General features: G+C 30.6%; 4 protein-coding genes and 1 non-coding gene across 5 annotated transcripts, besides 2 other annotated features; 4 read left to right on the top strand and 1 right to left on the bottom strand.

Annotated features, from left to right (window-relative positions):
• Positions 1-150: 150 nt before the first annotated feature.
• On the bottom strand, positions 151-2,211 carry TVAGG3_0452790 (uncharacterized protein; the record flags this gene model as incomplete). The annotated part of the gene is made up of 1 exon (XM_001304738.1): positions 181-2,211. The coding sequence occupies one exon, from the start codon at positions 2,209-2,211 to the stop codon at positions 181-183; it is 2,031 nt and encodes a 676-aa protein (XP_001304739.1).
• Positions 2,212-2,284: 73 nt separating this feature from the next.
• On the top strand, positions 2,285-2,365 carry TVAGG3_0452780. Its single transcript has one exon. It is a non-coding gene; the product is annotated as a tRNA-Ser (tRNA).
• A 140-nt stretch (positions 2,366-2,505) lies between these two features.
• Positions 2,506-2,712: a mobile genetic element.
• Positions 2,713-6,247: 3,535 nt separating this feature from the next.
• Positions 6,248-7,656, top strand: TVAGG3_0452760 (negative regulation of peptidyl-cysteine S-nitrosylation; the record flags this gene model as incomplete). The annotated part of the gene is made up of 1 exon (XM_001304736.1): positions 6,495-7,628. The coding sequence occupies one exon, from the start codon at positions 6,495-6,497 to the stop codon at positions 7,626-7,628; it is 1,134 nt and encodes a 377-aa protein (XP_001304737.1).
• A 1,203-nt stretch (positions 7,657-8,859) lies between these two features.
• Positions 8,860-9,799, top strand: TVAGG3_0452750 (ubiquitin-like family; the record flags this gene model as incomplete). The annotated part of the gene is made up of 1 exon (XM_001304735.1): positions 8,862-9,602. One exon carries the CDS (start codon positions 8,862-8,864, stop codon positions 9,600-9,602), a length of 741 nt encoding a protein of 246 aa, XP_001304736.1.
• A 227-nt stretch (positions 9,800-10,026) lies between these two features.
• Positions 10,027-10,845, top strand: TVAGG3_0452740 (phage tail repeat-like family; the record flags this gene model as incomplete). Its single annotated transcript, XM_051234686.1, has 1 exon — positions 10,027-10,845. One exon carries the CDS (start codon positions 10,027-10,029, stop codon positions 10,843-10,845), a length of 819 nt encoding a protein of 272 aa, XP_051104416.1.
• A 2,073-nt stretch (positions 10,846-12,918) lies between these two features.
• Positions 12,919-14,299: part of a mobile genetic element that runs on past the window's edge.

The raw sequence follows: 14,299 nt of genomic DNA, 5'->3' as shown, positions 1-14,299 counted from the left end.
ATAAAATCCATTTTTTTTATATTAAGAATCAATTCGAATTGTTTTCTTACCCTTTTAATACTCACCAGCACATTTGATGCATACATTGCACAATTCCTAAAAATATATTTTTTGATAAAAGAAATATGAAATTCAAGTAATAATAAGTTAATTTTTAACAAAAAATGAATAAGTATAACATTAATTTGCAACATTTGATAGCTGCTCCATCAAATCTTCTATTGTCTTCTTTTGTTTTGCGCATCTTTCTTTGAGCTTTGAAATAACTGCTTCATACTCATTTATAATAGTAAATTTAGCATCTCTTATTTTAGAATTTGCTGATTCCCTCTGCTCTTCAATTAATTTCTTCAATTCTGAGTTTTCTTTCATTAGTCTTAGGGATTCTATACTAGATTCACTGTCATAAACCACACTTTTAGACTTCTTTTCAACTTTCTTCTTCAACTCTTGTATTTCTGTTCGAGCTGAATTTAATTGATTCCTTAAACTTTCAATTTCAACAGGAGATCTCATCTTGGATGCTGCCACTTTAATTGCAGAACTCTGAATTTCGGGGCTTTCAACAATTGAATCGAAATTGAGCTTCCTTCCTGTTAATGTATAAATAATTTCTTCAACAAATGGCTGCAAGCCGAATTCAATACGCTTTAATGCACGAATAAGCTCTTGCTTGGCAGTTGCCATCGTATCAATCTTGGAATTATAGTATTTTGTAAGAGTTTCTATGATCATTTTGATTTTTGATGACAAACTAAGGCTATCTTGGCATGAAATCTCTCTTATTCTGGACTGTAGTTCGAATGGTATTCCATCATAAAGCTCCCATTCAATTTGAATTCCAGATGTATCAGAATTATTTGATTTTTCAACGTTTGGAGGTGGAAGCTGAACGATCTTTGCTGTTTCAATTGCGTTTTTAGCAATTGATAGTTCGGTTTCTAATCTTTGTACAGTTACGTTCAAAGATTTGATGTTATCTAAAAGTTTTGTATTTTGGTTTGATAATCTGTTAATTTCTTCATTCTGATCGGCAATAACGACTTTCTGTCTGTGCAATTTCCTTGCTGTTATATCAGAAATTTCGCAATTTTCTTTAAGTGACTTTAGATTTTCAATTGTAGTGTTTGCTTCATCGAGCTTCTTTTGTGTATCATTTAGCATGGATTCCATGTGTTCTTTTTCTAATCTGTCTGTTTCAGATTTGACATCAAAATCTTGAAGTTTAATTTCTTTTTCTCGCAGAGCTTGTGATAAAATCTGTAATTCTTTATTCTTCTTTATAATCTTACAGTTCAATTTTTTGATTTTTAGAACAAGCTGCTCTTCAAGTTCGTTATCATTTGAATTTGTTGGAGAAGTAGGCTGTTGTGGCTCAACGATGATTGTTTGGGGGACTTCCTTTGGAGATTCAATCTCTGCTTCTTTGTTTTCCGTAATTTTCGATGTAAGAACATCAATTCGAGAATTTAAGTCGTCAATTTCAGATTTATACTCAGAATCCCTGTTTAACGCCGCACTTTTGAAATTCTCCATTTCATTATGATAGGATTGAAACGTATTTTGTAGTGTTTCATAGTTTTTCAATTGCTCTTTTAATACGGACTTAAGATTTTTGTTTTTGCTTTGGAGAACTTTGATTTTTGCAATATAATCATTTTGATTATCAACTTTTGGAGCTTGATTTTTAGAAACTGTTACACAATCGTTCAATTTTGATAATGAATCAACTTGAGATCCAAAATAAGTGGATAACAATGAGTAAATCTGAGATATCTCTGCATTCAATGAAGATAACTTGTTGCTATAGTAGCTTTTATCTTTGTCTATTTGCTTTTGAGAGTTTTGTAATTTATTTACGAGATTTTTATTCTCGGTAATAATAGAATCTAATTGATCTTGAAGTTCTAACTTATTCGTTGTTTGAGATTGAGAAATAGTTGATTGATTATTTTTGATTTGATCATTTAACAAAGAAATTTGAGTATTTGCAATTTGAAGACGATGTTCTAAATCAGAAATTTGTTGTTTGTAAGATGTTTCGGCAATTTGTTGTTCTGAAGAAATTTTTGTTTGTAATGTATTGATTTGAGATTCTAAACCAATAATTTTTAGTTTAAGGGTGTGATTTTCTTGCGCTAGTCGATCTATTGGAGACTTACAATTGCAAGGATGTGGTTCAAGAGTTATTTCATTCTGACTTAAATTCATTGTGAAAAATCGACCGTTTATCAAAAACTAGATTATCTAATCAGCAGAGGCACAAAATCAAAATTATTGGTTAGACGGCTTGGCCGAGTGGTTAAGGCGCGGGATTGCTAATCCCGTGGATTTATCCGCGTGGGTTCGAATCCCATGGTCGTCGTAAATTTTTTAATTAAATTCCCTTAGTTGGTATGAGACATGTTTTTGAAAAATAGAATCAAGAATCATTGGAAAATCAATAATTGACTATCGATAAATGGAATTCTAAGATAAATAATTTTTTTCTGATTTTTTTGAGAGGTTATCGATTTTGTAATTTAATCGTCGTCGTTATCGATTTTGTCATTTAATCATTATCGTCTTTTTCTAAACGTGCATTTTTACATTAAAAGCAATGCAACTCCAAAATTAATTGGTATTTAGACTTTAATTAGGTGCAGACAAACGAAATGCAGTCCAAATATTTTGGTGATATATGAATTACATAAATTTAGGGAAATTGAAATTATATCTTTTTAAATTTTTAGGAAAACAGATTTATAGAATTGTTTAAGTCATCAAAATAATGCAGACTTAGGTCAAATTTTCCAAATTTAATCATTTGCAAGACTTTCAAGCGACTTCAAAATGTCGAAATATAAGTCCAAAAATAAAATTACGATTACAGTCTATCCTCAATTATTATCACGCTAATTATTGAGTGACCCATGCGTTCGTATGTATGTAATACCTTTTAAAAAGGAGATGAGAGAGATAAACTACATTTACAATTTAAATCTGATGTATTTACTTGTTACATTTACAAAAATAAGAGAAAAATCATGAATACCACGCTATAAAAGTGATACTAAAACTTGATCAATATGTAGCATATCATATATGAAATTTGGCTAAAGTTGCTTTTCTAAGAATATATGCTGTTTACCCAAAGTGGCATCTTTGCATGGAGTTATGTAGTAAAAGCAATAAATTCTATTCACATATAAATTGGTTTATATAGCAATCCTTCAATATAAAGTACTCACAAAATCTAGATTGAGAGGCGGTCAATGACTTTTGAGGGGAAATTAACGCATGGAATTTAATATTATTTAGGTTGATATTCTTGCTTATTATTTCAGAAAAAAATCTTAAAAATTTCAATATGAAAATTGAAAGCAATTCAAAAAAATTGCTAACATGTAAATTTTAATATCCTATGCATAATTTCATATTTTGAACATTTTTTATTTTTGTTTAAAACTTAAAATTTTGCGAATTTAATATAATTTATAAAATATAATACGTATATATATTTAAAATACACTAAATTTAATTGTTAATTGACGTTTTTGGGAATGAATTTTATCAAAACATGCCTGAATCCGAAAATTTGAAAGAACGAATATTTCCGACATGTGATAAGGGTTTCGTTTTGCTAAAATTGTCACTTTTATAGCATATTTGTTTTTGGATGTTTTGCGAAACCAAAAAAAAAACTATGATATACAATGTGTGTGTAAAGAAAATACTTTATTTACTAGTTAAAAAATCATTTGGTATTGATCAAGTTATTTTTTCTGGATAAGATATTATATGGATAATTGGATAGAAAATACAATTATATAATCTTGTACCTGGTTTAATTAAGCTAATTGTCATCAGAAACTTGTAATTTTTATGAATTTCAGATTTTCTTTTCATTACTGCTTTTCTTAATAGGTCAAGTTCTTATTTACGTTATAAAGTATGATATTTACAAATATCAAGTTATCATGTTTTTCGAGAAATTATGAGAAACAAACAAAAATGAAAAAGATAGGAATAGCAATGAATAGTGATGTGGGTATAGAAAATGTAAGAGATATGAATGCAAAGCAATCAGTATTTAGGACATTGACCATAGATTTCGAAAAAAAAAATGCTGCATATTGAGCGAAAACTATGATTATATTATAAGGCTGTCATTTAAAGCATAATGAAACTATTCCCTTTTCATTTTAATCGAATAAGTAGTAAAGATTTTTGAATTAGCTAGAAACTGATGAGATGTTTTCACAAATCAGATTTTTAATCTCTATAATGCATAATTCACTCAATATCTCAATTTTGATATTGCGAGATATTTTTGCTATCGGTTTCGCAATTTTGACACAATAAAGAGGGTTCTATTGTTGCATGCTAAGATCAGTCATAATGTAAACCTCTCAATTTTATTGTCGTGGGAAGTATCTCAATTCCTTCAAAAAAATTGAAAAACTATTTAATTTTAAAAATATAATACTTTTAATTAGTTAATTAATTGGAGATATTTTTTAAAAATCACTTTTGATAATACTTTTGAGAACTTTAATTAAAAAAATATATTCAAAAATATCCAGGATATCAAGAGGGAATTGTTCCTTATGAGGTATATAGTTATGATGTATACCTCATAAGGAACAATTCCCTCCTTAAAACGAGAAAACTTGTTCGAAATTGTTTATCATTTCGAACAAGTTTTCTCGTTTTTAATAAGAAACTAAAGGCTATGAGGCACTGATTATATATTAGTGCCTCACAGCCTTTAGTTTCTAATAGATAGCTGGGAAACTTTCTCCAAATATAAGTTATTCAGAGAAAGTTTCCCAGCTATCAAGAGGGAATTGTTCCTTATGAGGTATATAGTTATGATGTATACCTCATAAGGAACAATTCCCTCCTTAAAATCGTAGACATTTTTATTCTTATTAATCAACCATTCAAAATCATATTCCTCTGAAAAGTTATTTTATTAAAAATTTAGAATTTTAATAAATATAGAGTTTGAATTTCATACAATACCTATATATTTTCAATAATGGAATTTGAAAAACATTCTCAAAAGTTCTCAGAAAACCTTTTTTCATTAATTTTAAGAAATCTGAGTATTAAATTAAGTGATAAATTCGTTTGACACTACTTTAATTTTTAAATTCAAAAAATTATATGTGCTTCTTAAAATGACTCAAAAAAATTTTATTATAAAATAATATATAATATTAAAAATCCCACAACATTTTTTTACTTTACATAATCGTACTTCCTCGACGATTAATTTCCACTCAATTTCTATCGTTGACCGAACTTAGCATGCAACACTATAAGCATTATTATCAACGTAGAATCTGAATATCATATCAGAAAATGTCGCAAATCTGACATTTACCCGACCAAATAGCAAAAATAATTGAATACTTTTCGCAAAAACTTTAAAAATCGATAAAAATATGAAATATAGATATTACAGAGACTTTTTATATAATATTCATAAAGATTTTCCAAAAATATGATACCGCAAAATTAAAAAAGTGACGTCTTGAGTGGAGTCAAAGGTCGAAATTGCTAGCTAAATGTTTTTTTAGCGAAATTGCGTATTGTACGTTTTTTTCGCAAAACGAAACCCTTAGAACGAATTACACAATCATATATGTAGAATTCAAAATACAAACTTAAAGATTGTATACATTTAAAATTATTCAGATTGTGTTTGATTTCCACTCATTCTGTTTCTTTTGAACTCTAACACTAACATTTCATGATGATTACATGATCCATTTATACATGGTTGAATTGTTCCAGATTCTACCAGAAAATCAATCCAAATTTCTCAATGCATTCATGTTGATTGGACAAAATTTAAAATTTATCAGCCTGTTTCCAGAGAAACTCATATATTCCCTAATGAAATGTAATTTTTGCTACATTTATTTCAATCAAATTTCAAAAAATTGACTGCAGAGCTTGAAAAGGTGATGAATCATGTTGTTATTAGATGTACATATTAGATTTACTATTTCCAAAAAATGCTCAAATTTGAATAGTTTTTAGAAAATTTGGAATTACACTCCTTACATTATATATAATTAAATGTTTAAATTTTATTTATTTTTCCCTTTTAATTTTATAACGTGCTCTATCAAAACTAACCTCTCAATTGAAGGCCACAAAATCTAAGTAGTGAGGGTACACAAATTTTGTATGGAGTACGGTTCAATTTTTGAGAGCCTCACTACTTAGATTTTGTGACTACCTTATGATTTATCGTAGATTTTGAAAAGTGACATTAAGAATCAATTTCCCATTGAAATTGACTTACTTATGCAATTCTTTTTGTTTTTAAAAATAATTTGATTCATTGAATTTTCTTTGCATCTGATCATTTTCTTAGGATACCAACTGTATTATAATCTCCATATCAGTAATTCAAAAAAGAAATAATAAGTCCGAAGTTGTGGTTCCAAAATGTGACACAAACTTTTCAAACACTTTTCCGATCTAAAAATTTAAAAATGCAACAACCAGCAGAAGAAAAAGAGGAAATATATGCTGTGCAACCGCATGATACATTAGTTACAATAGCAGTTAAGTTTGGTTTAACAGTTCAGTGGCTACGTGACTTAAATAATATTTCAAGCGATTTTATTTACAATGACATGAAATTAATTATTAAACCACCAAATATTCTTGATACCATTCTTGTTGCTGAAAATGTTTCCATTCTTTCCGAAGATTTACAAATTTTACCTGAAAATGAGCAAGTTTTAGGAAAACTTACCTGTAAAGGTGCCTTACTTGCTTTTATTCCATATTCCAAAGGAACTACTTTATTTGTTGATCTTTGTGGTAACTTAGAACATACTCATCTTCCTTCTCCAGCAATCAAGAGCGGAAAGCATATTTCATCGAGAGATCCAGAGTTGTTAATCATTACGTTCTTCCCAGATATAAATGACTTATCAAAAACTGAAACATTAGCATTTGTCGGTTCATCGATGGAAATAACTCCGCTATCCGACCTCATTGGTAAGCAGACGAAAGAAATACAAAGAAGAATGAACTTTACGCCTGTCCGACCACAACATAATGACTCAAAAACAGAAAAAGTCGTTCAGAAAAAGGCGAAACTACAAAGTGTCGAATTACGAGGCACGTCTACGATTGCCGATGAAAACATGATCGAGCAAGTAAGAAGATACTTACCTTATCAGTTCAGACTTGCAAATTGGAATTTATTGTTCCAATTATCAAACGACGGAGCAAGTTACTTGACGTTCTTCGAGAAATGTAAGGATAAATCACCAGCTGTTATACTTATTCGTACAGATTCCGGAGATAAAATCGGAGCTTATATTTCTGCCGGATTTAAACTGTCGAAGAGGTTTTACGGTAATGGAGAAACATTTGTTTTTACGTTTAACCCGAAATTGCATGCTTATCGCTGGCAAAACTCGAATCAATACTTTATTTGTTCGACAAAAGAAGAAATTGCAATAGGAGGAGGCGGATCCACAGCAATATGGATTGATGGAACGTTTTTGAACGCTGTATCTGATCCATGTACTACATTTGGCTCTCCAAGTCTTACAAAGACACCTTACTTCAAAATTCATGAACTGGAAGTATGGTCAATCTCTCAGTTTTAAGATTGACATTTAATATATTGTTTGTTTATAATAAATTAGTTATTTTTGTAATTTTTGAAAATATTTATATCAATCATCCATGCAATGAATTGTCTGGTCTATGTTCTTAAATATTTATGTTTGAAAAAGAGCTTAGTTATTAAAATTAAGATATTTTGTAAAAAAATATCAGAAAAAAACATAAGGCATATATATGATAGCTGGAATCCTAAATAGTATTTACTGCAAAAAGAAGAATATCTCATAGAATGCTCAAGATATAAATGAGATTTTGAGTAGATTTCAATCAAATAAAAATATAGAAATCAAAAAAATGTTTTAATATGTAAAACATCCGTAAGTATTGTTTTAAAACATATTTTCATCATTAAAATCTTGTATTTATGAAACAAATAGATCGGCATTGTTATTGCTCGCAGAAATGAACATAAACTTGGGAATATGTAGAGATACATGATGCAAACAAGAAAATGAAAAGAAGAATACCAACATATATAAGGTTCGAATTTCTATAGGTTCAATAGGAAGAGAATAGAAGTACGTTCAACTAGTATATAGTAGTGCAATTAATGTATTAATTACGTTGCGTTATGAAGGAAAAATTCTTATTGTTTTTTTGACACTGCACAATTTTGAAAGGAGCCATTAAGGATTTCACAATATTGAATTAGAGAATTTTATATTTATTTCGGTATTGGATAATGATTACAATAATAATTTAATAAACTTTATCTCAACGTAGTATAAACATTTCTATTGAAATTAATTAATTGAGTGTAGTATAAAATTTTACATAATGATAGATAAATGTTAATAGAATATTTTTACAACAAAAATAAAATAGAAATAAATCTTATCAAAATATACACGCAAAATTTTTTATTTAATAATATCATTCACAAGCATGTATTGGATGAATTATTATTTCACCATTATTTATTTTATTTAATCGTAAATAATTCGAATTTAATTTTTACAAAAAATGAAAATCTGAATGTGGATCTGCTATGCATAAAATGCATATTATCAAAAATAGCAGGCTAATTAAATTCTGTTGATAGAGGCGTTTTTTGTTCAAGTTATTCTTAACTCTCTCTCAATCATTGGTACACAAAATTTTTATATGTCTAGACGATGTTTATATATTATATACATCAACATTCTGCTAATAAAAAATTCCTCTCAAATAAATTCAAAGGATTCTCAAAAAAATATTTTTTAATTTTCAGATACATGCAACACTACATTGTACGCGTCCTTCCTGAATACGATTTTTATGTTGCTTGGGAAAATCCATTAACAGTATCAGAGCTTAAAGGAGAGATGTTCCTTCAACTTGAAGCTAACACTCGCGACATGACAATCATTTACAAGGGTGAAGTCCTCAAAGACGAAACTTTCCTCCCAGATGTTGGAGTAGAAAGCGGCTCTATTGTATATTTGCATGTTAAAAATCTTCCAGATCTTTTCCTCATGAGTCCAAAGAGATTAATTAACGAAATTTTCTCTCTTTACAACAACTTGACATGCGTCAGCTCAGAATGCTTCAAAGCAGCAGTCAATGATATCAAATTATACATAGATTCACCAAGGCTAAAGCCAATCTACAAACTTGTCCCAGAATTAAAAGAATTATTCGACGATATATTAGCAGATATAGACTCTATGGAATTCCCATTAGACTATGATGACTACAGAATTTACTCAAAAACACAGGATGACTGGTTTAATCAGTGCGAATTGCCACCAAACGGAATGTCTCAGATAATGCACGATGGCACAGAAATCGTTAGTATTGCGGAAGTAGAAATAGCAAACGATGACTTTGAAATGGAAGAAAATCATGAAGATGAAAATGCAGATTTAGACGTTACAACAAATATGAATTATACACCTTCTATTAATTCTAGTCCTTTACCGACTACTAGGAGTTTTATGGCTCATAATGAATTCTATAATAGCTTGTTTGAATAAAAAAATTTCCATGTATGGTACGATTTTCAATGGTTTACATTTTACGATTTTGATATAAAATCAAAAAAATTGAGAGAAAAATGAAAATTAATATGATATTTGTGCTCAGTACACTATGTTGAGCAACATTAAAAAAAAAAAAAAAAAAAAAAAAGGTAATGGGGCTTCCAGGCACTTCGTGCCTTCTAGCCCTGAAGATGATTATTATAATGAAGTTTTTTTTTTTTCTTGGGATGGCCTTCCGGGCACTTCGTGCCCTCTAGCCCATAAAAAGTTTAGTATAAATGAAGTTTTTATTCGGAAAGCCTTCTTCTGGGTCGAAAACATTATATAATGTGTCGCTTTTCACAAATTATATATGTTTTCATGCTTTGTCACTTTTCTGTCACTTTTCGGGTAAAAACATTTTTATTATTATATATAAATGAATTTTACAAAACCACCGTTACCGTTCTTTGGAAATAAGAGTAGATGTAAAGATATTATATTGAGACAACTTAAGAAACTACCGAATGGTCTAACATTTGTAGATTTGTTCGGTGGAAGTTTCTATATATCCCATTTGTGCCATATAATATTCCCAGACTCAAAGATTATATGCAATGACTTCGACAACTATATGGACCGTCTCAAACATATACCAGACACAAACAATATATTGAAAGAGTTAAAAGAAAAGATTCAGATAGGTAAGATGGAACGTATACCATTAGATAAGAAAAATATTGTGAGAGAGGTTTTGAAAAAAGCAGAATATATAGACTGGGATAGTATATCTGCTAGACTATTATATAGTGGTTCTATAAGAGTTCATGACATTGAAACACTTATGTCAAAAGTTTTATATCTTAACTATACAAATGTTTTCAAAGAGGACATAGAAAAATATATTGAGGGTATAGAGTTTGTGAGATGTCATTGGACAGATTTGTATGAAAAATATAAAGACAAGGAAAATGTTTTCTTTATAGTGGACCCGCCGTTCTTTAACACATGGGATTTTCAATACCAAGTAGACTGGACTTTGAGAGACTCTTTAGAAACTTTAGACGTTATACATAACCATCCATGCTTTTACTTTACATCCGATAAAAGTGGTTTGGAAACCGTTATGAGATGGTTAGAGGACATACATGACTATGAGTTTATATATGACAAGATAGAATATGAGAGAGGTCCTATAAACTGGAGAAAGTGTCATAACAAAGAAATTTTATTAGTAAGTAAATGTGGTTTGAAATAGGACTACTTGTTTTAGGTTTTTTCCATTGTGTCATTTATTTATTTGACGTGGCAGAAAAGTACAGAGAATATGAAGATGAACCAATGCCTGCAAATGTTCAGCATATGTACTCGTAAGAGATATTTTTATCTAATATTAAATGGACGCACAGAACTTAGCGAATGCACAGCAACCTGGACAACCAAACCCAGAGAATATTCCAAATGAAGTTAGAATACAAACTGCAATGGCAAACTATGGTCAAGTGCCAACAGATGTACAAATGCAAACTGCCATGTCAAATGACGCTGCGTTAGGTTTGCCACCATGGTATGCAAATATGAGATGGAAAGAGTTTTTATACAAACCCTGAAGTGGGATATAAACAACTTTATGCAGATGACGCGAACACAGGAGTTGACCCAGAATATGTTTTCTACCAGAGGAGAAACAGAATGTATGAGCTCCAGTTAAAGAATGCTATGGAACTCAACAGGAAACGTAAGAGACTAGGCGGACATTAGATTTTTACATATAGTAAAATGGGTTTCTTCAGTAGTATTGGAAACTTCTTCAGAAGAGTTGGAAGAGGTATATGGAATGGCGTCAAAACCGTAGGAAGAGGAATTTGGAACGGAGTCAAAAAATATTGGTAAAAGAGTAGGTCAGTTTGTTGGTATTATACCTAAAGACCCTGAACCAGAAGAACAAGCTCCTGTTATACAACAGCCTGAACCTGCACCACAGTCTAGTTGGCAACCAAATCCAACACCTCAACCGTATTAAAAAATTATATTTTTACCGTTCGATAGTAGTTGTATATGAAACTAAGTTCTAAGTAAAACGCATGGTATAATGGAATTATTCTTTTTCTTCCATCTGTAGTAAACCATACTTGAAAGTCTGAAATACTTCCACTTGTGGTTCGTATAACTTTGTAGTTTTTCGTAAAAGTCATTTGCCAAGCATAAGAAAGAGTTTTGGGCGCCAGAAAATGAAGCATGAACAATAATAGCATCTGGGTCGAAAACATTTTCATATGTTCCATTAGGGTTTTCGACTTCATAAAAGTCTGGGTGTACTGGATATGCTGCAGGCTGATTTAACATCCTCATAAATCTATACCATGCCAAGTTGTTATATTTTGTAGAAATATAAACGTTTTCTCCAAGGTCTTCTATTCTATTGATTTTAACAGTTGCATTTTTCCTGTCATAAATAATATCGAGATGGTATTCTCCTTCGTCAATGTTATACTGGTTTGCATATTCGATATAGATATCGTTTATTTTTTCTTGAAAAGCTTGAAGAGTTGTTTCTAAGTTTACAAGCAAACTAACTTGTAAAAGTTTTCCCTGTTCAAATTTCTCATACATACGTTTTTCTTTGTATTATAGTATCGAACTTCAAAACCGACCGTAAATGGGAAACCATGTATGGCTTCTGAAATGAACTTCATTCTACGAAAGCCAATAGCTTTTGTGACAGATGGGTCTCTTAGCCATCTTAATGGGTAGTCAAAACGATAGCCTTCATGCTTTACGGTATCTGTCTCAAACTTTTGACCGACATTAGTAAAAAGTTCATCTAATGGTTTAGTTGTAGCAACTCTTGAATTTTCTTTTTCTATTGAAAGCATATTTTATCTAGAATAAAAATGTCGAAAGATATTGCTTCCATAAGAGAAATACAACACAACCGACAACTCATTATGCAAGCTCTAAATAAGAACACAACAAACTTTTCAAACTATTCTAAGATATCTGAGTCATTGAAAGAAGGAAACTTAAAACTGACATTAAACCCAATGACAGATGAGTTTCTGTTTCAAGACAAGAAGAACAATACTGTCTGTATAAATCCAACAAAAAGGAACTTTAAACGAGAAACCTAATAATGAACTTCTTTTGAAAACAGATGTTGACAACAAAGCTGACAAAGAATATGTAGACGATGCAATAGCAAAAGAAGAAGAAAGAGCTAACACATGCTTATGCAACAAAAGAACATACTCATCCTGAACTAGCAGACAAAACATATGTTGACAATAAAATGTCAAGTGAAGTGACAAGAGCTGAAAACGAATATTCTAAAAAGACTCATACACATTCTATATCTGAAATAACAGACTTAAACGTTAGCCTTGAAAATAAGGTAGATAAGGGACTTATGGCTAGTGTGTTAGTGAAGAAGGCGGATAAGGAATATGTGGATGAAAAAGATAAAGAAATTATAGAAAGGGTTGACTGGTACCATGAACGGACATCAAAGATTTTAAAATCTAAAGCTAATACAGGATGGGTTTCAGGATGTTTAGACCTTAAAGCAGATAAAACTTATGTTAACGATGATTAGAGAGAAAGCAGACAAGAACCATACACATACAAGTTTTACAACTGTTGCTATAGAAAGTATTGAAGGAACGGTTGAAGAAACTGGTGGGTATAAATTATATTGTAAACCTCCTAACTTTCCACAAGGTTTAACATCGGATGACGACATAACGACGATGAGAAACATTAGATGTAAAGATGTTTATGTCATGAAGGATGAATATAATATTAAATTCACTGCTCAAGATTTATATGACAAGAAAGCAGACAAAACAGAGCTTCAAACATTAAAGACAGAAATACTTCAAACATTATATCCTATAGGCTCTATTTATACGTCAATGAACTCTACCAGACCAGAAGTAGTACTTGGTTTTGGAACTTGGACTCAAATAGTCGACAGGTTTTTGTATTGTGCAAACTCTTCAAAGGAAACAGGTGGAAGTAAAACGATTTCAGGTGAAAATTTACCTGCACATAGTCACTACATAGATTTAAGTACATCTCAAGCAGGTTGGCATAAGCATAGATATTGGGATTGGTCAGCAATGACAAAAGGTAAAGGATATGATGTTAAAGACAACGTTAAGTTTGCTATAGATTGTTACTGGAGTAACACTGAGGGAGGAGGAAACCATACACATCGCGTTTCAGGATATACGCAAACAACGGGACAAAGTAAAGACTACATGCCACCTTACATGACAGTTTACGCATGGTATAGAAATGCTTAGTCGTCATTTTCAACTTCTTTAGCATATTCGTCAGGAGTTGTCTTATATTTGTTAGGAACTGTCTTTGAAAGTATACCACCTTGAACTTTGACAAGTTTGAAACGAGTCTGACAATAGTAGTTTTATCTTCTGCTTGCAGTCTGTACATTTTGCCATGTTTGCCTAAAACTTCATAATATTCTCTTGTATACTTTCTTCTATTTTTACGAACACGAATGTGAGTACCTTGTCGGGTTCCCATTGTTGTCATAGTCAATAGTATTTTCATATGGGTCGCGTTTAGGTATTTCTATTTTTACTTTGTCACCTTTCTGAAGTTTGAAGCCCGGCTCTTTCTTTCTTGTTTGTCTCTTTTGACTAAATTATTAAATATATAGTCTTTCTCTAAGTCAGGGTTGTTTTTCATTT

This window comes from Trichomonas vaginalis, chromosome V, assembly GCF_026262505.1.
Source record: "Trichomonas vaginalis G3 chromosome V, whole genome shotgun sequence".
Taxonomy (NCBI): Eukaryota; Parabasalia; order Trichomonadida; family Trichomonadidae; genus Trichomonas; species Trichomonas vaginalis.
The sequence above is the reverse complement of the archived record's forward strand: the minus strand, read 5'-3'. Positions and strand labels throughout refer to the sequence as shown.